This window comes from Diospyros lotus, chromosome 2, assembly GCF_014633365.1.
Source record: "Diospyros lotus cultivar Yz01 chromosome 2, ASM1463336v1, whole genome shotgun sequence".
Lineage (NCBI taxonomy): Eukaryota > Viridiplantae > Streptophyta > Magnoliopsida > Ericales > Ebenaceae > Diospyros > Diospyros lotus.
This window is the reverse complement of record NC_068339.1, coordinates 9696492-9721895: the sequence shown is the minus strand read 5'-3', so window position 1 is coordinate 9721895 and position 25404 is coordinate 9696492. Positions and strand designations below refer to the sequence as shown.

At 33.9% G+C, this 25404-nt stretch overlaps 1 protein-coding gene across 3 annotated transcripts; it reads right to left on the bottom strand.

Moving 5' to 3' along the window:
• Positions 1-1573: 1573 nt before the first annotated feature.
• Positions 1574-13622, bottom strand: LOC127794429 (casein kinase 1-like protein 1). 3 transcript variants are annotated; one of them, XM_052325492.1, is made up of 14 exons: positions 13219-13622; positions 13110-13150; positions 7301-7370; positions 7057-7205; positions 6872-6967; positions 6714-6784; positions 5380-5510; positions 5182-5245; positions 5016-5100; positions 4799-4925; positions 4603-4685; positions 4462-4525; positions 3864-4003; positions 1574-2476 (listed from the first exon to the last, which is right to left on the bottom strand). In XM_052325492.1, exons 1-14 carry the CDS (start codon positions 13292-13294, stop codon positions 2180-2182), a joined length of 1494 nt encoding a protein of 497 aa, XP_052181452.1. In that variant the 5' UTR covers positions 13295-13622; the 3' UTR covers positions 1574-2179. The 3 variants fall into 3 exon arrangements, 2 of the variants coding, with proteins under 2 accessions (XP_052181452.1, XP_052181453.1); XM_052325493.1 differs by having other exon boundaries at positions 5380-5441; XR_008021656.1 differs by lacking the exon at positions 1574-2476 and adding an exon at positions 4196-4301.
• Positions 13623-25404: the final 11782 nt, after the last annotated feature.

Here is a 25404-nt window from a genome sequence, read left to right as displayed (position 1 = left end):
GAAGTTTATTCCTTCAAAGATTCAGGTGGTTGTTTTCTTCTCGTGGCTTGATAAAAATAATTAAATAACTAGCAACCTCAAATTCATGTAGCCGACCTCACAATCACATTATGGTATAAAGACTTGATAGTGGTTTAAGAGTAAACCTTGCAACAACAGTAAGATAGCGCCATTAAGATCTGGCATCATGGGGTGGAAACCAACCCTCCCATTACACGGGTAAGGCTGCATCCTTTCTGGGTACCCTTGTTGTTTGTCATGTTGTTTCCAAACCATTTCTCTGCCCCTTCTTTAACCGTTATGTTCTCTTCTTGCCGGGGAGGTAAACTCCTCGGAGGAGGTCGAGGACCTCTGAAGCTTGAAATCCACGGAAATGGTTCCGGGAGAAGAAACTCTCTTCAGCCGGCCTATATCTTTGTAAAAGATTGCATGTTTCTTCAGCTTCCATTCTTTCTGCTGAAGTTTGGAACATTGGAATCCTTGAATTGGTTGGTGCAAGCAAAGCCATTGTCTTTGGTTGGCCTGAAGGCAGAAAGGCTAGTAAGTATCATAAAGAGCAGGCCCGATAGAGCCAACTGTGTCGTCAGGTGAGCGTAGAAGTTTGGATAAGAGTTGTTGCTAAAAAGTAACGTGGGGTTACATGAATTCTAATTCTATATCTATAACCATCTCGAAAATCTTGCTATCTCTTTATGATCCATCCGTTGGATTTCATTTTATCTTTCTTTGAATAGAGGCTTCTTTTAGTTGGCTCGGGAGACAAATAAACTGCAAAGTCCTGAAATTTAAGAGCTGGAGGATTTGCTCGCTCGTCTTCCTTCCTTCCAGCAAAATGGTTGGATTTAGAATGACTCGTTCGGATGAATTTTATTTATATATTAATATTAACAATTCAAAATGAGTTACCTTTCAAATAATGGAATCATATCATACAAAATTTGTACTATTTTTCTTCTCTCTTCGTTCGCACTCTTCTTTTTCATCGTGTTTTTGGATGCTTAGAAAATTATTTTTGATTTCTTGTTTTGTATGAAAAGAAGCTACTAAACACTTTTTTTTTTAAAAAAAAAAATAGAAACAAAATCTAAAAAAGGGGTTCAAAAATTTATACCAAACACAATTCAATCAAATCTCGCATTTATTATTATTATTATTCAAACCGCCGACTCCATTATCATCTTAATTAGGTTCTGTGTTTACCAGAACCATTGGTACTTTACACAAACCAGCTCCCATAAAATTACGTATCGAGGGTTGAATTAATGCAGACCAAAATATACATATATGATATCAAACCAGCAATGTATGAAGTCTTAGCATATGATATCAAAATATACATATTTCAACAAGTCAATCCGGGTACTTACGTTTATTTTTCCCTTTAAACAGAAAAGCAGCATACTTCTTTAACCAGAAACCATGAGTGCACCACGACGCCAACAAATAACTTCTTAAAAGAGTAGCCTGCCTGTACTAAAAGAACCAAGGATGATTCCAAAGGAACAGAAGGAAAATCCTAGGAAGGCCATATGTAGAATATTAATTATTAAATTTTGTTTTGGAGAGAGAGAGATAAGAGAGAGTAAATTGAAGCCTTAGCATTACTGAAAGTTCTAGGCAAAGTTCGTTCCGGGGAATACAGAAGCAAACTCTCTTCTACTAGTCAAAGAAATAAAAATAGAAGACGAAGTACCGGAGGGACTACTACTACTACTATGAAACTCTCTATTACAGAAGAAAAAGGCTTCGTTGGTTTTCAGTCATATGCTCAAACAAGACCCAATATGTCCAACCAAGTCAAGCAAACAGTTATAGTGGACAGAATTTTTTAAGGGAAGAACTTAGACCCACATGACGTTTTTAATACAATGGCAAATTTGTAGCACCACCAGAGAGACTTAATCTACTACACTACCCAACATCAAGAAACAGACATCATAGGGGAGAGGTGTTGCAGGAGAATTAGAATGCGGGCGGGAGATATACCAACTACGGCAACCTCACCTTGAGAAGGTTCACTAGAATGGCAGCTGCTTTCTGGTTATTTCTTCTGTTTATTGACTACAGGTCTTTCATCAGAGCATCAACATCAGCACACAGTTCCTTAGTTCACTTGCCTCCTATCCAATGTCCAACACACAATTGTATATGATTTACAAGAACCAAACCGCGCAATTATCTAATAATGAACCACTTCTTCATTGTCAAAATGCAGGCATTCGATACCCTTGAGAGTAGACTCATAGTTCTTCATGCCAGGGTTATTCCTCCCAGAGGATGCGCGCTTAGGTTCCGAGGATCCACCAATGGTTCCACTTCTTTGCGCACCTGAGACTTTCTGCAATGTTCCTAAACTTGGATCGGCATTCCGGGCACGAACAGGACCGAACTCATTTCCCACTTCATCAGGGCCGCCAGAGATAGCAGCCCGCCTTAAAGATCCACTTGACCGCCCCATAAAAGCCGAGTTTGACAACTACATGATCCAATTAGCAAGTTCAATTGAGATATTAGTCACAAGAATAAAATTCACAGCCTCATTTCAGAGGGGCAAATCACAGTATTACTTCAGAAATACATAACACAATCAATGGGCGTGAGGGGAAAAGAGGGACAGCTAAAAAAGTGCAGATAGAAATTCAGAAGACACAGGCCAAAAATATTAAATGTTATATGGATGCAATTAACCAATGGTTTTATTAGCAACTACAAATCTTCGGGGGCATACCAATTACTATCGGACACTTCATTTTATTCGTAAGAAGTTTATTGCAGCCTGTAAGAGAGTCTAATAAACATTTATGTATTAGTCATAGAAAAAAAGGCGAACATCACAGTAGTGGGTTCCTAAATTCTTTTTTCAAACTGACAAACACTGGTGTGAAGTGCAAATACGAGCAACACATCCTACATAGGTCATCTTTTGGGCTTCATAAGTATGGATAGATAGTAGTCTTGTGACTGTAAGAAAAAGGACATACCTAAGGCCCAAAGAAACCCCCACCTCTCAAAACACACACACACACACATGAAGGTCGGTCACATTGATCTACCAAGTATATAGTTTTCATTGTTGACCTATCAAGCATAGAACCGAATTGATTTTCAAGACACCTTGGTTCCTCTTCTCAACCTTTACTCAATCACCCTCTCGCAAGGTTTGATATTTTGGCTCATTAGCTTGATTTCTTTATAATTTTCACAACTTTGAACATCTCCTTTATTCTTATAACTGGGCACTATAGTGCCCTTCCCAGTTCCTACTTATCTGACCTACTTTCTGATTTAATATTTAAGGATCGTATTAAATGATATTGTTAACCACAAAATACCTTCTCCTCCCATGCATATCCATCCTTCTATAAGGATATCATCTGGCTCAACTAATTTACTATTCTTCATTTTTTTTTTTATAGTTTGCTGCACTTACTTTGAGCAAATGACTCCGCCCTCCCCCCACAAAAACAAAATATAATATAGTCAACCAACAACTATTGAAAACATATTATACCAAAATCTAAATCTGTCCTAACCATGATATTCTGCTTTCTTTCTTTCTTACTTTTCTTGGTAAGGGCAGATTTAGATGTTGGTATAATACGTTTTCAATAACTGTTGGCTGAATATATATTTTTATTTTTAATTTTTATTTTATTTTATTTTATTTTTTGGGTGGGGGGGGCAGAGTCATTTGCTCAAAATGCTATGGTTAAAATGAAGAATAGTAAATCACTTGAAACAGATGGTAAGGTAATAGAAGCATGGATATGCATGGGAGAATAAAGTATATTGTGGTTCTACAAAAGGCCCCTTTGAGAAATCATTTAATTGGCAGTGTCATATAGTGCACATTAACAGCTTACCATAGCTTCTTTACTTGTGGAATCATTTGTGACAGGGCTCTTTTGCCTTGATAAACTTCCAGCATTTACAGCTTGTCCAGAAACCCTTCTCTGAGAGTGATCCATAGATGGCAGGCCACCTAACCTTCCTTCTTTGTCACCTGCTAGAAGGACATAACATAACCCAAACCATGTAAAAGAACAATCACATGGAGGAAACCAGATTTCTCTTATTGTAAAGAGGCAATGAGAACATTAAACATTTAACCTATACGAAACTCAAAAGGTTTTTGGGAAAAAGAAAAATAAAAACAATTAAATAAAAACGGCAGCCCAGTGGAAGAGGTTCCCACCATTGAGGGATATGGGGCATTGTCAATTGTTCACAGCACACATGTAGGGGTGTTTCCATGTTTTCAATCTTGTGACAGCCACATCACAAGGGAGCTAACCTTAGCACTGCATCAATGATAAGGATCCAAAATAAATTGTGAAAGGACCCACAATGAAGAATAATGTGTCCAATCATGTCAGCGAGATGGACTAGTGGGGACTTATTCTCATGAAGATTTGTGTTAAAAGGATCCTTAGTTTCCAAGAAGCAATGCAGGAAAATCACCTGACTGCCTATCAGCATTGGCAACAGCAGGGGGCAATCCGGAGCTTGTTCCAGCAGAGGGGCCCTAACAGAAGCAACCACCATATAGATGAAAAGAGTGCCAACTAACAGCACAAGGAAATTCATTGTCATGTAACTTACAAATGCGCGGGGAGGAGGAGTGGCAATTTGTGATTGTTGATACTTCAAAATGGTCCAATCAAAGACATAATCAAACTGGAATCCTGCAACAGGATTGAGAGGCAAAATGACATGAAATCTGGACTATACTTAATTATGGTAGAAAACAAGAGAGAGAATGACCAAATATCCCAGGTACAGAAAAATCTTTACAAACCTTCACGAATGAAAAGGTCACGAAATATTCTCTTTAGATAAGCATACTCTGGCTTATCATCAAACCGTAGAGAACGACAGTAATGGAAGTATGATGCAAACTCTGTTGGATAACCTCGACAAAGGGACTAAGAAAGTAGTGGATTATTGGTTATTGATCAAGATCAGAATAAGATTACAATAGTAAACATCCAGTCACTGTGATTTCAGAAAGTTACCTCAATAGATGTGGAGACCTTTTTCTCACTAATTTTTTCATACTTCTGTTTCTTATTTCCTGCTTTTAGTCCCTGCCAAGGGAGACTATACACAAAAAGGATGCTATAATATACACAACCATCTGAGGACACAAGGGGAAAATGAGAGGTATGTTGCACCACTTACCTTCCTCTTAGGAAGTACATGAGGACATATCCTAGAGATTCCAAATCATCCCTCCTGCTTTGTTCTTTGCAATTCAAAAGCAATTTGAAAGAATAGTCAATGTCCTTTTTTCTTTTTTTAAAGGCTAGAGATCCATTGATAAAGAGTGTGCATTTAAGTAAGCCAACCCAAAAACACAACAATATAGAAAATGATTACCAATGCCAAGATGAGTGTTCATGCTTGCATATCTTGCAGTTCCAGTCAAATTTTTATTCTCTCTGCAGTATCCATGATGATATATGATGAATGTTCCACGAAGCCAATTGGTAATAGAAAACTTTAACATGCTAAAAGAGACCAATAATAAGATTTAGAAACTTTGTGAATAAGAAATAGATATAAGACACCGGTGTGCCGACAGAATGTGAAAGTTTATCACATGCTGATAGCTCAAGTTCTCAACCATGATCACCACCATGGTCTTTCATGGTACTATTTTCTTGAAAAAGTAGGCAGTGGGAAGACTGCTGCCTCAGAAAGATCAAACAACAATGTCATCCAAATGAAAGATAGCATCAATTACTTCATAAATAATTTAGTAACAGAGTTTGCCACCAAGATGATATGCCAAAATAGATACAAACTAGCAACAGAACATATTACATGCTTGGTTTTATAAATCATGCAGACAAAAAAGAAGGAATAGCCAGGTATCCTGGTGGCAGCAATCATGGTTTCTGTTTCTGCAACCTCAGCAAATTGTCAGTGGTCAAAGCAGAAGGCACAAGAGAGGACAAAGAGATATGGGCAATGTGTAGATAATTTCCACTAAACAAAACAGTGACACATCATAAGGATGGTTAAGTGGTATCATACAGTAAGGATTGTCCTTATGACTTAGTCAATTAATCTCTCCCTCTTTTTCAGTGAACCAGTGTTTCTCTCCTATTATTTCCCTCCATTTCACTTGTTACAGAAGTCCCCACACGATATATCATATAAATTGTCCAGTCCTGTTTTGAACTATGTTTAATGTAAACATCTGAAACACCAAAAAGCATTTAAATTGAGGCGACAAAAGGCACTTCCAAGTTAAATGCTGAACATTAAGAGAAGAAAAGGGAAAGGGAGAGACAAATCAGAAGGTTCAAATTCACTTCCAAAAACCATAATGAAGGCCCAAGATCCACAGAATAACCCACAAGGTTTCACCCATATAAAAAAAAAAATTACTGCAACAGGCTACATATCTATATCATTGGCAAAGACTAAAAGTGTACATGACTTGATGTTAGAAAATGTTTCTTATCATCAATCATTTCTGAGGGAAAACAAAGTGTAAAGAATCAGATAAAACAATAAAAATTAGCTTCTTGATTGTGTAATTCTTCTAAAGGCCCAACTTCCCTACATAAAAATTAGGAAGTGTTCCTATTTTCAATCAAGGGCCAAAGAACATCCAGAAAAGAGAGCAGAATTCATGTGTTAACATCTCATTGCATGTTTGGACAGAGACAGCTGGGATCCATTTAATGATAACATGATCTCACCTGTAAGGGATGTGTTGGTGAGTTGTTGTATCTCGATATTTCTTAGCCAGACCAAAGTCAATGATGTAGACCTAAATAGAAGTTAGGACCTTGTTAAAACAGATATCAGGAAAAGAATAATATAGTCAATATAAAGACACAAGTTCTATCTGGAAAACCTGATTAGCCCTCCTTCCCAAGCCCATAAGAAAATTATCTGGCTTGATATCACGGTGCAGGAAGGATTTAGAATGAACGAACTCAACACGATTGATCTGATATATGCACCAGGATTAAAAATGTTGACCAATCTGCATAAGTATGTAAAATGCTACAAAGTGCACATTAAATCAAATGTAATTACCATTTGGTCTGCTAGCATAAGAACAGTCTTTAAAGAAAGTTTCCTACTACAAAAATTGAACAAATCTTCAAGACTGGGCCCAAGCAAATCCATCACTAGGACATTATAGTCACCCTCCACTCCAAACCATCTCACATTTGGAATTCCAGCTGCAAATATTTTAGAAATCTTACAATTAGAAAAAAGTTCATTAGAAATCACATTACAACAATCACAATAAGCTAATAGAAAATTTTTTCATTACTTCCGCCCTGTAGAATTCTGTATATCTTTGATTCGTAAAGTAACTGAGGATGCTTTGTCTTCACATTTTCCTGAGGTTAGAAACAGAATCAGATAGTTATCCAAATTGAAGGCTTAAACACCAAATCTCTACAGCAGATAATGAGAATGAACTTAATACAAAATATGGGAAAATATGCACATCAAGCAAACTGACAAATATTACGAGTAAGAAACAATTATCTTAAACATCCCCACCCCCACAAAAAAAGTATCAATTCACAACTCCACCGCGTCTATCCACAAATAGTTCATCACCCCTTATTTGATAGTTGGAAATTAATTTCAGCCCATGTGCAGAGTAATTACTGAAAGCTACAATAAATGTCCCATGCATGCTTCCATTGGTACCATGTCCTGCTCCATCAAGATCAGAATCAGATCTCCGATATAATGAACCAACTTCAAATTTAGTAACATCAAGCATAATTTTTAGCTGATGCTTTTGATTAGAGAGGAACTGGAAATGCTGAATGCCCTACAACTTAGAAAGACAAAAGCAACCTAATAAAAATTAAATTGTTCCGAGATGTCAAGGTGCTTCCAAATATAAAATTGATTTTCTTTTAAGCAAGTTTTCGATGACTCTACTACCAAAAGGCAGAAACATGCATTATTTACATTCTTGACGGTGAACAAAAAGTTACTGTTCCAATACTGGCATTTATTTGCATGCAGTATAAATATACACACCTCAACCATATATTTAACTCCTTTGTGTTTATTTCCTACTTATTTTATGCTTGTAACATTCCAAAAGGCGAATTGGCAGACACTAACCTTTATGGGAAATTTATTGCAACATAATTGACTTTAATAAACAGAAATAAATCAACAATTAATGCGCTAAGTGTATAAAGAAAATACCAGCCACAAAATTCTAGTAGATCCCACATCGGATAAAAAATAGGAGATCTTGGGCCATTTAAGAGAAGTACACAACTAGTAGATCCCACATCGGATAAAAACTAGGAGATCTTGGGCCATTTAAGAGAAGTACACAACACTACCTAGCAGCTTAAGCTCGTGGATTGGATACCATGTGCCACAGTGGCAATGCCACATGGTTGAAGGTGGGCAACTACCCCCCCCCCCTCCCCCCGGGGGGCGCATCTCCTCGAGTATGCAAAAAATACATATGGTATAAAGTTTTAAAAAATATTCAAGGCCCCATTAAATATATAACATGTTGGCCACTTCAAAAAAAAAAAGAAAAAGGTCATAGGAGATTTAAAAGAGAAAATGGTGACTTATTTTAAGATATTTTAAAACATTTTTTTAAATGTTTAGGATCACAATAAAAGAAAACATGGAATATTTCACAATCTTAAAAAGTTGGCAAGCAAAAATATATATGAACGGGCTACTCCGGCGGCCTGAATGTATATAGACTTTTTTATAAATATAAAAAAAAATCAAAAATGCCTATTAATAGTAACTTTTTATCTTCCTTGGGCTATTTCTTTGGGTACATGATGACTGTTTCCAGACTTGAAATTAACCATAGAAGAAAAACAAGACAATGAAAGAGAAAAGAGAAAAAAAAATACAAAGGCATGAAAAAAATTGATTGAGAACAGAATAAAGTTTTTTTTTTTTAAAAAAAAACTTCATCAATTTATGGCAAGTTTGCTTTTATAAGGTAAGGAAAAAGTCCTATATATTATTTTTATTTTTTTTTAGTAATGTTACATTAGAATCAAACTTCATTGTTTTGGGATAAATAATCATAACAAATTATACTTCTAATACTAACTATATGAATTATATTACTAATTATTTGATAGTTTGAATCATATTTAATTTTAAACTAAAAAATATTTTTTAATATGTTAAAATTAATAGAAAAAACTTCTATGAAGGCCGTAAGATTAGCTCTCTTGTATGGCATAAAAGGTTGGGCAACAAAGCACCAAAATGCGCAAAATAACATGAGAAGATGAGGATGTTATGGCGGATATGTGGCCATAAAAGAAAATATAACAGGTTAAATTGACCAAACACCCTATGAACTTTGGTCATTTGGCCTAGACACCCCTTGAACCTCAAAATTCGCCCAATTAGCACCTAAACTTTTCAAAATTGACCGGGACACCCCATAACTTAGCCACAACACTCCCTGAACTTTGGACCAAGGGGTGTCATGGCTAATTTTGAAAAGTTTGAGAACTGATTGGATTAATTTTAAAGTTTAGGGAATGTCCAAGTCAAATGACCAAAGTTTAAGAGGTGTTTGGTCGATTTACCCAAGATAAAATTAGAAATGAGATTATTCAAAATAAAGTCAAAGTAGCTCCCATTGAAAATGAGATGCATGAAACATGAGTGTGATGGTTTAATCATGAGAGGATAAGACCAATACAGTCTCCTATGAGGAGGAGATTGAATGGAATGGAAGAAATCTTCAAGAACACAAGTAAAGACAGGCTAAGTAAAACGTGCTGGGATTAAGGCTTGTGTCACGAGTAGCTAACCAAGTTACAGAAATTTTGATTTTTTATTGCTGTAACTTTTTCGATTTCTTTTACTACTATAATTCTTGTTATTCCTTTACTGATGTAATTCTGTTAGTGAGTTTGTTAGCCTAGATTGTGCCCACGTGTAAGGGCTAGAATAGGACAAAGGAGTTTGTTACAACCGCAAGGGAGAGAATGATCTGCTGTGGCAGCGTCCCTTGATAGAGTGTATATACTCCCCAAGGCTCTCTTGGAGAGGGTATCGATTATCTAAGAAAGAATTCTGAACTCTTCCTCAAATTCTCTTGTCTCTCCCTAATTCTCTCTCTTTTCTCTCCCTTTCTTTCTTCTCTGTTCTCCTCTGTTTCTTCATTCTGCACTTCCTAATTCATACCGAGTTAGGAGAGCAGCCATTGTCATGGCTTAGCAGTGACAGCTTGATAGGTGGTTGTGTTGTTATACTTTTGGACAAGTTTTTAAAAGGAAAGCAATATTAGATCAACAGTCATCTAATGGTCAAGATAATGAAAAAAGTTCTCAAAACAATTGCCGAGCTAAGATGAATGTAACAGATCTTGAGTACAAATCCTTAATTAAGGATCAAAATTTTAGATTATGATCTAAACGAGTAGGACACCATACGTTGAACATATCTGCAAAACAAACTTTTTCAACCTTACCATTATAATTTTTTTAAGAAAAAATTAGATAAGTTAATAGAAATTATGCACCTCTTAGTTTGAGTTCGGCAATTGGTTTGACTTTAGTTACTGAATTAAATATGTGGTGCTACAATACCATATTAAAGAATTGCCCCCATTAAATTCAAGACTTAGTGCCTGTTTGGCAATGCTGTGGTGAAAAAAAAAATCACATTTTTTATTGTAAAAGTGCTTTTAATATTTTTTATACTTTTTGGCCAAAATTTAAAAGTGCTTTTAACGACAACAAAAAGTTATTTTTGTTGTACAATAGAAGCAGGATTTTGGAGCTTCTTCCGTACAGCAAAAGCAAAAGCAGAAAATTAAATTATGAATGGAGAAAATCAAACTTAATGGACCCTTAGCTTGGCCACTACCCACCCAGACAGTGACAAAGTAATATGAGAGCAATATGGGAGCAACTTAGTTCTTCATCCATTCCATATCAAACACTCCAAGAGGGCATCAGACAAAGTTATCTACCTAGCAAGGTGAATATATATATATACATATATATATATAGAGAGAGAGAGAGAGGACTTAATGTTCAATAATGGAACTTGGTCTCCATTGGCAAGAGAGACAGGGTTCAATAACTTTTCAAAAAATGTTTTTTTTTTTACTAATAATTGCAAATGTTAGGTAAAAAATCAGTACATGTGCAGAATAAAACTATGTTACAAGGACTTATAAAAGTTCTATCACTATATGAAGGAAAACTGACCATAGCTTAGTTAAGATAAGATGCAATTAATGATGATGATTATATGTAAAAAAAGATTTAACATAAATAGACTTCTCAAATAACATTTTCTGTCTTTGTTTTCAAATTTTTGAAAATGACAACAAAAATTATGGGGCCATTTGGAAGTGCTGTCAGTTTTTTTTTTTTGTGCGTGTGTGTGTCAGCTTTCAGTGTTGATTTTCTTATTTTTGTGTTGTGTTCATTTTCAGTTAGAAAAAATAAAAACTGAACTTCTCATTTGATTTTGTTGTCAATTGTCAAAAAAATTAAAACTGAAACTGAAAATATTTGACTTTTCATTTTGCGTTCAGATTTCTTCTTTCAAAAAATGTGATAGAATTATTGTTGACATCAACTAATAATATGTTTTCATATATCTATGAATTAAATAACCTAATTTTAAAAAAAATTACAAAAAAGTAAATAGAAAAGATTGAAGCAGCACTTCAGAGGAAGCCTGGCATGGTTTGTAGTCTTAACTGAAGATATGAGCACTAACAGACAGATTAGAGCATCCTTGCAGATGACCAGTTAGCAAAATTTAGCAGTGAAGACCTGCCCTGCAGCCGTGCAACAATTGATAAAGAAGACTCATCAGGGGGGTACTGGCTATGAGGAAGAAGAGCATTCACCAACTGAAGCTCACTGGAGAAGAAGTCCTCACTGCTTGAGGACCAAAGACGATTGCTGGTCCACCGCTGTGGAGAAGATCCAACCAACAGCTGCTGCCGCACCAATTGAAAAACAGAGGTTTGACTCGTAATGAAGAAGAAAGAACAAAGGAAGAGCACCAGGATTGACCCTATTGCAAAAGACTTGATTGCCTTCATCACTGATCAAGCAGTGAGAGGGAAAGAAAAAACCCTTAGGTTGCAGAAGACAGAAATTGAACTGGAAAAAAATGAAAATGGAAAGGATTTTTTTCGTTTCCAACATTTTCCATTTTGTTTCAGTTTTTTTTTTTTTTGGCAACAGCAACAAAAATCAAAAAGCCTATTCTATGTCAGTTTTCAAAATAATGAAAACTGACATAGAAAACAAAAAATGGTAACACTTTCAAACAGGCCCTAAACAACAGATTCAGTTTTCATTTTATCAACTGAAGATGAAAACTTAACACACAAATCTAAAAACTATAACTGAAAAATACATGAAAAAGGACAACAACATCAAACAGGTCATAAATGTTTTGGATCATGGCACATGCCCTCCAGTGGCAATGGTGCATTTGCAAATACCTACTTGAGCAGCATGGCCTCGCATCTTTCTTGTTCAGAGTACCAATATTTTAAAGCACACATCACTAGTGATGGTCGCTTAGAACAAATCTCCCCCCCCCCCCCCCCCCCCCCAAACAAGAGGATTATTAGAAAGTTTTCCCAAATCTCAAACTACGGAACACAAGCACCATAGGTCCATAACAGTGGCACAATTCACCAAGTTCAACTGGCAACAAGCACCAAAGTCCAGCCATCTCCAACCAGAGCTCAGACATGTAAAAATGCACTTCTGATCCACTTACATTATGCTAATTATGCAAAAAATGTAAGTCAAGGACGCCAGAGCTTATGAATTAAAAACTGGAACCAAATTTCAACAGATTCTAGCAACTTCTATCCAAACTCTAACTGCGAATCATGTTAAAACACCAACTCATACAGACACAGTATCACAACTCATCAACCTTAAGCACCAAATTGACAAGTTTGACTACTCACAAGCTCGATCGCAACCTCTTCGTTAGTCTCAACAGATTTACCAACTTCTATCCAATCCATTAACCACGAATCATATTAAGACATCAACTCACAGATAGACACGGTATCATAAGCCTTAAGCAACCAAATTGACAAGTTTTTGACTACTCACAAGCTTTATAGCAACTTCTTCGTTCGTCTGGATATTCGTTCCTGCAAAACAGAGCCGAACCGTAACCACCAATTCACTGCGGGAAACAGAGAGCAAAGAGTCAACTCACCGAGATAGATCTCCCCGAACGATCCGCTGCCTATTTTCCGGCCGAGACGGAACTTGTTGCCGACGCGAGGCTCCATGATTTCGAAACCCTAGCTTCCAACACAAAAAAAAAAAAAAAATCCCCAAACGTCGTAATGAATTCAGATCTAGGGCTGGTAGTGAGGGAGAGTGCGGGAGCTTCTCTGTGCCGTGGCGGTGGCTTCTCTCTTACAACCGCGAAGACGCATGATTTTCCTCTCTCTACACGGCCATAAGTCGTCGTCGGGTTTCGATCCAACCAAAGCAGAAGGCAATTCAACAACTGGATAGAATGTGCAGAGAGAGTCAGTTTTGGCTTTTGGGTAGAGAGAGCGAGAGACGATTGTCCCGCGTGGGAAGTACGCGTGTCCTGAGTTCGGCACCGCTGGCAAATAAAAAAAATGGAAAAGGCTCAGCGCCGCTTTGTTTGTAATTATGGGGTCCGTATCACGTGACTCCGCCCACGTTGCAACGCACCATCACGTGACCCGACGTCACTTAAGTTTCGTACGAAACCTTCCATCAAATTTCGATTCTAGTAAAAAATATTCGGAAATTCTTTAATACTACTACTCAATGACATTGGTAGTGAAAAAGGGTATTATGTATAATATAAATAATATAAAATAAAACACAATTAAGTACCAATAAAATTAGTAAATAAAATAATTAAAATTTTAAACCACATGTATTTATTTATTTTATTATTGAAGTCTTACTAATAAAATATTTTCTTAAAATATCATTTATATATCATGTTTAAAAGATAAAAGTTAATTATGCTGATAAAATTTGAATTTATGATCTCTAAATAATAAATAATTTATGAATAATTTAATCACGGAATTTATCTTATTTAAAAAGCGTTTCTCATCAAAGTGATTCTTATTATAATTAAAAATTCACAATAATTAGAATTTGAGCCTAATCAAGCTTAAGATTGTGTTTGGTGGAATAAAACAAGCAATTAATGGAGCATATATATATATATATAGAAATTAAATAAACAAAAGAATATTCCAATTTGTTTGCTTCCAAACATGGGATGGTACTGCAAAGCCAGCCGACAATAACATTCTCATTGTAATGCTTGGAATTTATTTTTTTCTTGTCACTTTTTTTAATCCTGTAAATGAAATCTCAACTCTTTAGTTTGTGTCATTTTTACTCGAAATAATCTAAATTATTAGATCAAATTACTAACCGTGTTAAGCAAGAGAAAAGTAATCCTAATCCACCCATATATATATATATATTATCCGAATTTATTATTAGTTTTATAGAGACTCTATAAAGTTAAACGAGTTTATTAAGTTAAGTGGGATAATCCACAAGCAAAGGGAAGGAATTGACTTTTCGTAAAAGAATAAAAAATTATATGGGCTTTAACTTTTTATAATGATATTTATTTATTACTCAGCAGTGTTCAGCTTTTATGCGGCCCTCAACTCTGTTCTCATCTCATCATCCGGAGGATGCTAGAAAGAAGTTGCGAAATATATGGATTGGATCCATCCATCAAAAGACGAGGCAAACACAACGGACTAAAGCCCAGAGAAAATCACACATTTTCTCGCTGGGAAAGCCAATTAAGAACAAGATCCCAAGAGATCATATCATTTCATTCAAGGGTTGAAGAAAGAAGAGCCACACTTGCATTTCCATCCCTCCGGCTCATAATTTGCATACTGGACGCCCAAATGACCGGTGGTTTCCGGCACCTGAACCGGATTACAAGGCCGGCAGCCGCCGCACCCGCGCAGACAGTTCGGCGGCCTGGATCCAATGGCGCTCAGCCCCTTCAAAACCCAGAAAGAAAGTTGAAGAGAGTAAGTTCATTTTCCGTGATTCTAAACAAGCTAGCAGCAGAAAGGGAAAAGAAAAGAACAGAAGATTGCCTGTTTTGAGGCCAGCAGCCAGATGATTAGGTGCAGAGAAACTAGTAGAAAGGAGCAAATTCTTCTCCTGTTCATGATGATTGAATGCCCAAATGATGGCTTGACAGAGAAAAGAAAACAAACAAGGTTCGTAGTCTGACTTCAATCACGCTTCAGAAACAGTGAAAGTGGCTATTTATATACATGTTTGTTGGGCCTGATCATCTTGGATTGCTCTCTCTCTCTCTCTCTCTCTCTACCTCTGTGCCTGTGTTCTGGCCTGGTGGGGAGATTTAGCTACAGGGATAAGTGATTCTACCTTCTTGTCAAAACTGACAGAGCCAAGAGCTCAAATATATTCTGTTTTTGACTACTCATTCCACTAGCCACAAGGTTGATGACGCGACGCTCCCCCTTTTCTCAGCAAAATCGTCAACATTTGCAAGGAACAAACAAAAAGGTGTATTTGCATTTGATTTGTCAAAGTTATTATCACTAGAACACTGGAAATAGTCTATTTAATTATAAACTATAACAAGAAGGATTTGAATTGTGAAAATATTCCGTTTAAGAAACAACTATAAGACGGATTTGAATTATGAAAACAGGCAATTTGCAAAACACAAAGTTGATTTTAAGTTCTTTTTCCAACAATTTGAGAAAAAAGAAACAGGCCGTTTGAGATGGATTTGAGCTGGAAACAGTTGTCTATTTAGGAAACACATTGGCCTAGAAAACACTTGACAAACTGGAATAAACATTAGAACTCTGCAAAGTGGTACAAATTTGGGATAGAATTTGCAGCCCTCAGTGAATGGGGAAGAAGCAGAGAAGGACGGACTGGGTGTCAGGACTGATGATCAAGCAAGCAGAGGGAATCCAACCCAGAACCAGGAGAGCTTGAGCTGAGAGGAGGGAGAGAATATAAAATGGTTGCCATTATATCACTGTACGCAGCTCAGGAGCAGGGCTAGCACCCAGTGCTCTGCTTGCCGGGAGGTGTAGATCACTGCAGACACACAAGGAGAATGACAATGAAATATATAGGATCTCAATTGGGTTATCTAATTAACCATATTCTATCCCCTTCCAAATTCACTCCGCCTGCTACTTTGGATGGCTTTTGACGAGAAAATTTTCTTCACCAGCGGATATGTATGAGAGAAAAAATTTTGTCCAGATACACAGTAGGGCAGTTTGCCTAGACTCAAACATATTTTTAAATAATTTTTATTATATAGCATAATCTTTTATATTCTTACATTATTATATAAAATATCGATAACCATGGTTCATGCAGTGGCCAGTGGGGTTTACAATTACGTACATAGATAGCAGTGTGATGCCTAGCTGCTGCTCCCTTACATGGCTATGTATACTTTATAAATAAATGGGCAGACAGCAAATGTGAAGCAGTGTCATGTCTCTAGCTGGACATGGCTACGGCATTAGGGCACAGCGCTACAACAAGACAACCGCATTAGTTGAAAGAGATTTATCGTAATAAACTTATGGGTGAAATTTGGGGAAATTTATAATGCAATTGAGCTGTCACTCTCTTATACCTGTTTTCTATTTTCCAATTTCAAGATTAAAGATTTTTATACTTTTTTGGATGAAATTGTTACAATATTATTAGTGGGTATTTCTTGTCGGGGATAATATTTATAAATAAAATATATATTATATTATAGGTTGGTAATTGTCATACATATTTTTCGAATCACTTCTTATAGGTTAGACTCAGTTCAATAGGTCAATTCAATCGCCTAAAACTCAGTGGACTCACCCGAACTCGTTAGGGCAAGTTCATACATCGCTGAAATCCGAGATCAGATCGCAGAACCAAACAAACTTAGAGCAAGGCTTCCACCAAGCTCTCAGCAATATACCCAACGAGCTTCTAGCGATGTTTCAAGCTCGCTGGCCTAACTGGTCAGCTCGCCGATTAAACTATTCAACTTGCATAACAACATTATTGTTGAATAACCGGAGACATGGACCCACTCACTTTATCTAAAGCAAACCAAATCTCTCGTAATGAGGATCCTACTCCCGATTTTATGCAAATGATAAGAATGACTTGTCCCCCATATTATCTTTATACTTTTGTATTTTATGCAATTGTAAACATCTATCACTATAAATAAGGGTCAAAAACACCATTGTAAAGAAAAAACAACAAGAATAATTACATATTGTTACTCTGCTGGAATACTCAAAGAACAATCGTGGAGTAGGCATCGTTCTGGCCGAATCACATAAAATTCTTTTGTTTTTACTTCTACTTAGTCCTTTCTCCTTGCATTTAGGCTCATTTTCTCATTGCGGGCCTACAAATCACGATCGACTGATTTTAAACGTCGACAGTAACTTAGTGATGAGCCAAAGAGTTGAGGAGTTTTGAAGTTTGGGATTTAAATCTTATTAGTTTTAATTACTCTACCATTATGTGATTATGAGTCATACATATAATTTGAGTATAAAAAATGAAATGATTAATCATGTTCCTATTGTAACTTAGTACGATTATGGTGAAAGTGTTGGCTTCTTGTTGTCCGAATAAAGACCAGACTCTTTCTATATATGTGTGTCATATTTTAAATATATTGCTTTCATTTTCAAAATATTAGAATAATATTTTGGTCTGAAATTCAGTTATTATATAATATAAAGATATGCCATGATTTATAAATTTAAAGATGTTATCTTATTATTTAAAAAATGTACCCAATTTTAACTTTTACATATTGTTATGTTGCTCACATTAGGCAACATACGCGAGTAACAAGTCATTGCACTTTAACTTTTTCCCCTTATCATAAATTAACATTAAAATTGTGATTATATTGGGTGTGACATGTTCGATAAGAAAAGTATTTATTGGTTGATGTGATTTTATTATATGCAAGTAGATTGGATAAAAGACCACGTGTGATTGAGAGGGTGTTTGGCTAAGCAGTTTGACCTATAAGTTATGTAGTATTTTTCTCTTTAAGTGTTTGATAACACTAATTAGTTTAAACGCTACTACAATACTGTTTGAAAAAAGCTTGTGTCCCCCAGCTTTTGCAATACACACTATTGTGTTGATTGATTAATTTACTATTTTACCTTTAAATATTTTTAATATTTACACCCCTTGTTTTTCTCTTCTCCCATCTTTCCTCGAGTTTCTGCCATTACTACCGCTATCGCTGTCGCTATCGCCCTTCCTCTAAATCCATCGTTGTTGTCCTCCAGCTAGACCGCCGCAAGCTGTAATACCCCGAGAGCCCAGAGAAGGGTAGTATATATCAAGAATAAGTAAGGAATTAAACATCACCAGCTGAATACCTTTTGGGCTGAACGTTGGCAAAGAACTCCAAGATTAAGCGTGCTTGAGTTTGGAAAGTTCAAAAATGAGTGACCCCCTAAAAAGTTCGCGTAGACCCATCAAGGTAAGTTGTTCCCGTCCTTCCTATTGCTCAATGCGAGATGTTACATATGGTATCAGAGCCGACCCATTAACCTTTGAGCACGATTGTGGGGCAAACCTCAGCGAAAACGTTGAGTCCCCCTTGCGTATAGGCATCTTAGGCGAATCCCACATCGGCCATGCAAAATGGGGAGATTTGGGACAGGTTGTAAGGTCTCATGACGAGGACGTCATGTGCTTAAGGAAGAGAGAATGTAATACTCCGAGAGCCCAAAGAAGGGTAGTATATATCGAGGATAAGTAAGGAAGGAAACATCACCAGCTTGATACATTTTGAGTTGAATGTTGGCAAAGAACTCCAAGTTTAAGTGTGCTTGAGTTGGGGAAGTTTAAGGATAGGTGACCTCTTGGGAAATTCGCGTAGGTCCATCAGGATAAGTTGTTCTGATCTTTCATATCGCTCGATGCGGGATGTTACACAAGCCGCTATCAAGTTAGTGGGTCACGCCCGTCGGCTACTACGCCCATCGACCGTTGCCCCCATTTGCTTCAACTTCTTCTTCATCGCCCCATCAGCCATTGCCCGTCACCATCCCCACCCTCATCTCCTTTGAGCTTCTCCTTCACTCTACGTGTATGTATGTATGTATGTATATATATATATAAAACAACAATAAACATATATATTATATATAACAATATTGTACTAATATAATTTTAATATATAAATGTATAATTTATCAATATTTAATGATAAAATTTTACATAATTTAATACCATGTACATTTTTGTTTTTTTTGTCAAGTTTTGATAATTTATCAATTATTTCGAACCAAACACATAACTATTAATTAATAACTTAAAAGTATATTTATTTAAACATATTATTAGTTTAAACACTACCTAACTTTTAACTTAAAAGTTATAAAAAAAAAAAAAAGATAAGCCAAACACCCCCTCGGTGATTTGATGATTCACTCTGATGCATCTTTATAGCCCATGATGACTCCCACCAACTTCTCGTTATACTTTCATATTTTTTTATGTAATTATTTAAAATTTTAATTATTTTTATGATATTTTTATATTTATATTCTTAAATTAATTTAATTATTTTTTTAATTTTTATGTGTGATAATTCAAACTTTTTATTATTTTAATTACACTCTTATATTTGTATTTTTTACTCAATTTAACTTTTATATTTTAACATATAAATAAAATATTAAATTAACTCAAAAATATAAGTAAAAAAGTATGCTTAAAATAATAAAAAAAATTAAGTTATCACATGAAAAAAAATCAAAATATTAGAGCTAACTTAACTAAAAAATATAAATGTAATAGTCTAATAAAAATAACGAAAAATCTGAATATTTACAAGAAAAAACATAAAAATAAAAAGAGAAAAATATGAATTTGACGTAGAGAAATTCTATTTGCAACCACTTATTTTTCTCTCTGCAACCACTTTTCAATATATCTGAAATACACTCTTTTTAAAAACTCATTTTTACCCTCACTATTGCAGCTACTTTCTTTCTTGACGAATTATCTGCCATTCATGTTGGAGACGATGCAGCGAACACATACACATACACACACACACATATATATACATAGAGTCACACGGACAATCTTCTCCACCCACTAGCCTTCTCGCATTCACAAGCACACACACACACGCACACACATATATATATATATACACGCACACATACATACATACATATATATACACACGGACATTGGGAAATGGCCATACCCACAGGCAGTGACCCCCTTAATGGCGCCCCGAACCTTGGGATTTGGGGGGCCATGAAAGACAATCGTCGCGACTGCCTTTTATTATCTTCTTCGCCCTATAATCGCGACTGTCTTTCGTTCTCTACTCTGGCCATGACTACGTTGAATAGCATTTTCTTAAGGCTAGAGATCTACGTGTATATATGTGTGTGTATATATATGTGTATCTGTTGTAATGGTGGCGATCGTCGGCAGCTGCGATATCACCTATAATTTTACAGAGACAACCCACACCCACACAATTGGTCGATGTTGTAGTGGCGGTCGAGTATATGCAGGGCCAACTTAAGGCATAGGCCAGTGAGGCCTATGCCTGGGGCCCTCTAAAAAAAGGACCCCAATAAGCAAAAAGTTTTAGAGTAGTAGTGCGACAACAATAAATGTGGGTGAGGTGGAGATGCCGCATCAATAAATGCAATAAATGTGTGTTGATATTTTGACTTTTGAGTGACGTGATATGAGAGAGAGAGAGAGAGAGAGTCAAAGAGAGAGGTGTGGGTTGGGCTCATGCTCACGACTGTTGGTTGACATAGCTAGCTTTTCTAAGTTTACAGAATATATGTAACCATCACTTACGAGATATGAGATGGGATTTGGGGGTAACGAAAATAAATTAAATTGTTGAAATTGAAATGGACCTTCGTAGAGAGAGATTGTGAGAGTATAAAAGGGCTTCAGTGAGCTTGCATTTAACCTTTCGCCCACACCTTTGTGCATGTGTGTGTGTACGATTTCTCTAATTTTTTTAATTTGTTACAGCTTACAAAATACAGAATATTGACAATTTAGCAACATGGTAATTGATTTTTTTTTCTGTATTTCTCTTTTTGTTATTTTTGTTTTAATATTATGATTAGTTTTTAATAGTGTATATTTTAATTTACTTTAATGTTATGATTAGTTTTTAATGGTGTATATTTGAAGGTAATAATATCAAATTTTATTGCTATTTCACCATAAAGTACATTTAAATGAGCATAGTTAGGTGCTACCTTTCTTACTTTCTTGTATTTTTTAAATTATTTTTATTTTAGAAAAATAATATTAAAGGGTTTAAATTATTTATTGTTTGAATAAAAATGACTGGTAGGAAGTATGATTTTGAATTTAAAAAACATAAGAAAAAAAGAAAAGTAGAATAATTAATTCAATCCCAAAAAGGTGCACTTGATAAACATCAAATGTTAGAAAAATCCAATGAAGATTTAAAAGAAAAATTAGATGAAAATTGTGAATAAATTTTTGAGGATAACAGCTTAAATTCACCAAAAAATATTGTAGAATATGATTAAAATTTAGAAGAAGATGTTCTAATCGACAAGAATAAAAATGAAACAACTATTAAAAATATTTATGATCCAACACGATGAAAAAATTTAGACTCAAGATTAATTGATTTATTAGTTGAGAAAAGTCCAATTAGACATGTTTTAGATTTTTTAAGCGATAAAAATTCTAAACATTTTTCTACGATTCATTACATTCGAAATTTACTAAATGGAGAAAAACATGATAGAAAATGGTTAGTATATTCAAAAGAATTAGATAAAATATTTTGTTATTGTTGTAAATTATTTAGTTTGAAATCAAATATAGGTTAATTAGCAAATGAAGGGTGTGGAGATTGAAAAAATTTTAGTACTAAACTTAAAAGTCATGAAACAAGTAATGATCATGCTATAAATATGAATATTTAGGTTGATGCTAAAACGAGACTAATTAAAAATAAAATAATTGATCAACATTTACAAGAGAAAATAAATAAAGATAAAAAATATTGGAATAATGTACTAATAATAATTATTGCTATTAAAAAAATAAAAAAATACTACTTTTACACCATTGTGTACACCTTGGGCTACACAATGGTGTAAGAATGTCTAAAATACCCCTAAACCTCACTATGAGGCGCAATGAGGCACGTGGTATTTTGGATATTTTTATACCATTATGTAGCTCAAGGTGTATACAATGTTGTAAGAGTAGCATGACTCTAAAAAATATTTCAAAAAATAATTTGGTATTTCGTGGTACAAATAAGAAGATTTATCAAAATAATAATAGAAATTTGTTGAGTTTAATTGAAACGATTGTTGAATTTGATCCAATAATGCAAGAACACCTTAGACGCAAACAAAATGAAGAAATTCATAGTCATAATCTTGGTCATAATATACAAAATGAGTTGATAAATACTTTAACATTAGGAATAAAAAATATAATTATTAAAAAAAATCAAAGAATCAAAATATTTTTCAATTATACTTGATTGTACCTATATATAAGTCATCAAGAATAAATGTCTTTTATATTAAGATATGTAGATATTTCAACAAGTCTAATAAAAATAGAAGAGTATTTTATACATTTTTTAAAAATGGATGACACATATGGTCAAGGTATTTTTAATGCACTCACAAGTAAAATAAAAAATATTGAACTTGATATAAATAATGTAAGAGGACATGAATATGATAATAGATCTAATATGAAAGGTAAACAACAAGGTGTGTAAAAAATATTATTATATATAAATTATAGAGCATTTTATATACCATGTGGTTGTCACAATCTTAATTTAGTGTTTTGTGATATAATTAATTCATGTGTTGATACTATGACATTTTTTGGAGTCACACAACGCATATACATATTATTTTATTTTTCTACAAAAAGATGAAAAAAATTACAAGATCATGTTTTATATTTGACACTTAATCCATTATTATAAACTAGTTGGAAAAGTCAAATTGAAAATGTTGAAGTAATAAAATTTCAAACTCCACGAATAAGATATATTTTATATCAATTAGCATAAACTATTGAAAATCCTAAAACAAAAGGTGAAGATATTTCTTTAGTAACACATGATATTGAAAAATTTGAAAATTTGTTAGGTATGATTATTTGGTACGATATGTTGTTTGCTGTTAATATAGTTAGTACATATTTACAAAATAAATATATGGACATTACTATTGCAATAGATCACTTGAAAAGTCGTATTATTTTTTTAAAAAACAATAGAGAAATTGGATTTAAATCTTTTATGATTTCTACTAAAGAGATTGCAGAGCAAATGAATATAGAATCAAAGTTTCGTGAAAAACGTATAATAAAAAGAAATAAACAATTTGATAAGAATGAAAATGAGGAGATGAAATTATTTAGTGAAGAATTTTTTATAATTAATTATTTTATATATTTAGTTGATCATGTTATCTATTATCTTCAAAATAGATTTGAACAATTTAAAATTTATGAAGATAATTTTAATTTTTTTTATAATGTAGAAAAGTTAAAAGTGTTTGATGATGATAATTTGAAGATAGATTATTTAAATCTTGATTTTTTTTTAAAATGATATTGATGGTTTAAATTTATTTTTAGATTTAAAATAAATTATAACTACACAAATTAAAACACCACTTGTGATACTAAATTTTATAAAAAAAGTAAATTCTTTTCCAAATGCATTGATAGCTTATAGAATATTATTAACCATTCATATTACTGTAATTTCAGCAGAAATAAGTTTTTCAAAACTAAAATTAATAAAATCTTATTTACATTCAACTATATCACAAAAAAGATTAAGTAAGTTGGATATATTATCAATTAAAAAATTTTACTTTCTAAATTAGAATATAAAAATTTAATTAGTGATTTTGCATATTAAAAAATAAGAAAAATAAATTTTTATTATTTTTTAAAGGGCCACAAAATTAATTATCGCCTAGGACCTCCCATATGGGGATGGTATTGACTCTATGGTTATGTGTAATGGTGATAGACGATGGTAATTTTTGAGAAAAAAAATTGACTGCAAAGAGTTATAGACGTGGCTACAAAAGAGTAAAAGGGCAAAAATAATATTATAGTAAAAGCTATTAGAATTTTTCTTTGCCGCAATGACTCCTCAGCAACTGTGTAGCGAGAGAAAGAGAGGGAGAACCGATTGGGAAAGAAAGAAGAGAGTGCAAGTCAACAAGTAACTTGACCTTGACGGATATTAACCAGATTATAGAATCGGCTAATGGTGATTAATTTTTTTTTGGGAAATTAGTCTTTTATATACTTTAATATTTTAATGTGACATAAACTTTTGATTATGAACATGAATGTATACATTTTGAGATCAGCGCCCAATTTAATTAAACTCAAATTTAATTATATTGAAATATTTGATTTTACTTTGTAATTAAATTAATTCTACGTTCAATATATCGTATCCAACCCTAATTAATTTGGGCATCAATTTACATAGAATTCAAACGTACCTGATTCATGACCACTCTTCTCTTTGCTCAGCGCTCCAATTTATTTATTTTTTATTTTCTGTACTTAATTTGTTGTCAGTCAACTTAGATCTTTTAGATTGAAAGTGAAAGTTGTCGAAGTAAAAGACAAAATGGATCGTGATGAACGGAGGAAAACCCGGAAGCATCGCACCGATGATGCAATCAAAAGTATCAGATCGCGGTTTTCCCAGAAAAACAAACTGCTACGAGCCAGACCTCAGCTCGCGCGTCGTGTACCCAACGCTGACAACACTCGGCAAATAAGATATAATATTGACAATGCTAATAAATTAAAAATATATGTAACATAATATTGATAATGTTAATAAGACATAATAGATTTATAATTTTTTTATAAGATATATTTATTACATCTTATTTTTAATATTTAAATAATTAAATTATTTATTTTAAAATACAATACATTATCAACTAATTAAATTATTCATATACAAAAAATAAGGTGCATTTATTATGTTTTAATTATTATCTTAAATATTATGCTAAAATAAAATATAATAAAGAAAATTAATAACATTACCCATAAAATATTATGTAGCTAAATCTAATGCCTATTTAAACAATTTAACTATCTTTATTAAAATGTTACCATAAACTAGTGGTATTCATATTATCATATTTTTATATTATTATGTTGATTTAATATTATAGCCATACTATTTTATGTAAGAGACGAGATTTTTTTATAAAAATTTTTTAATATGTAAAATTTATATCCACCGGCTCGTAAAAAAAAACTAAATTAT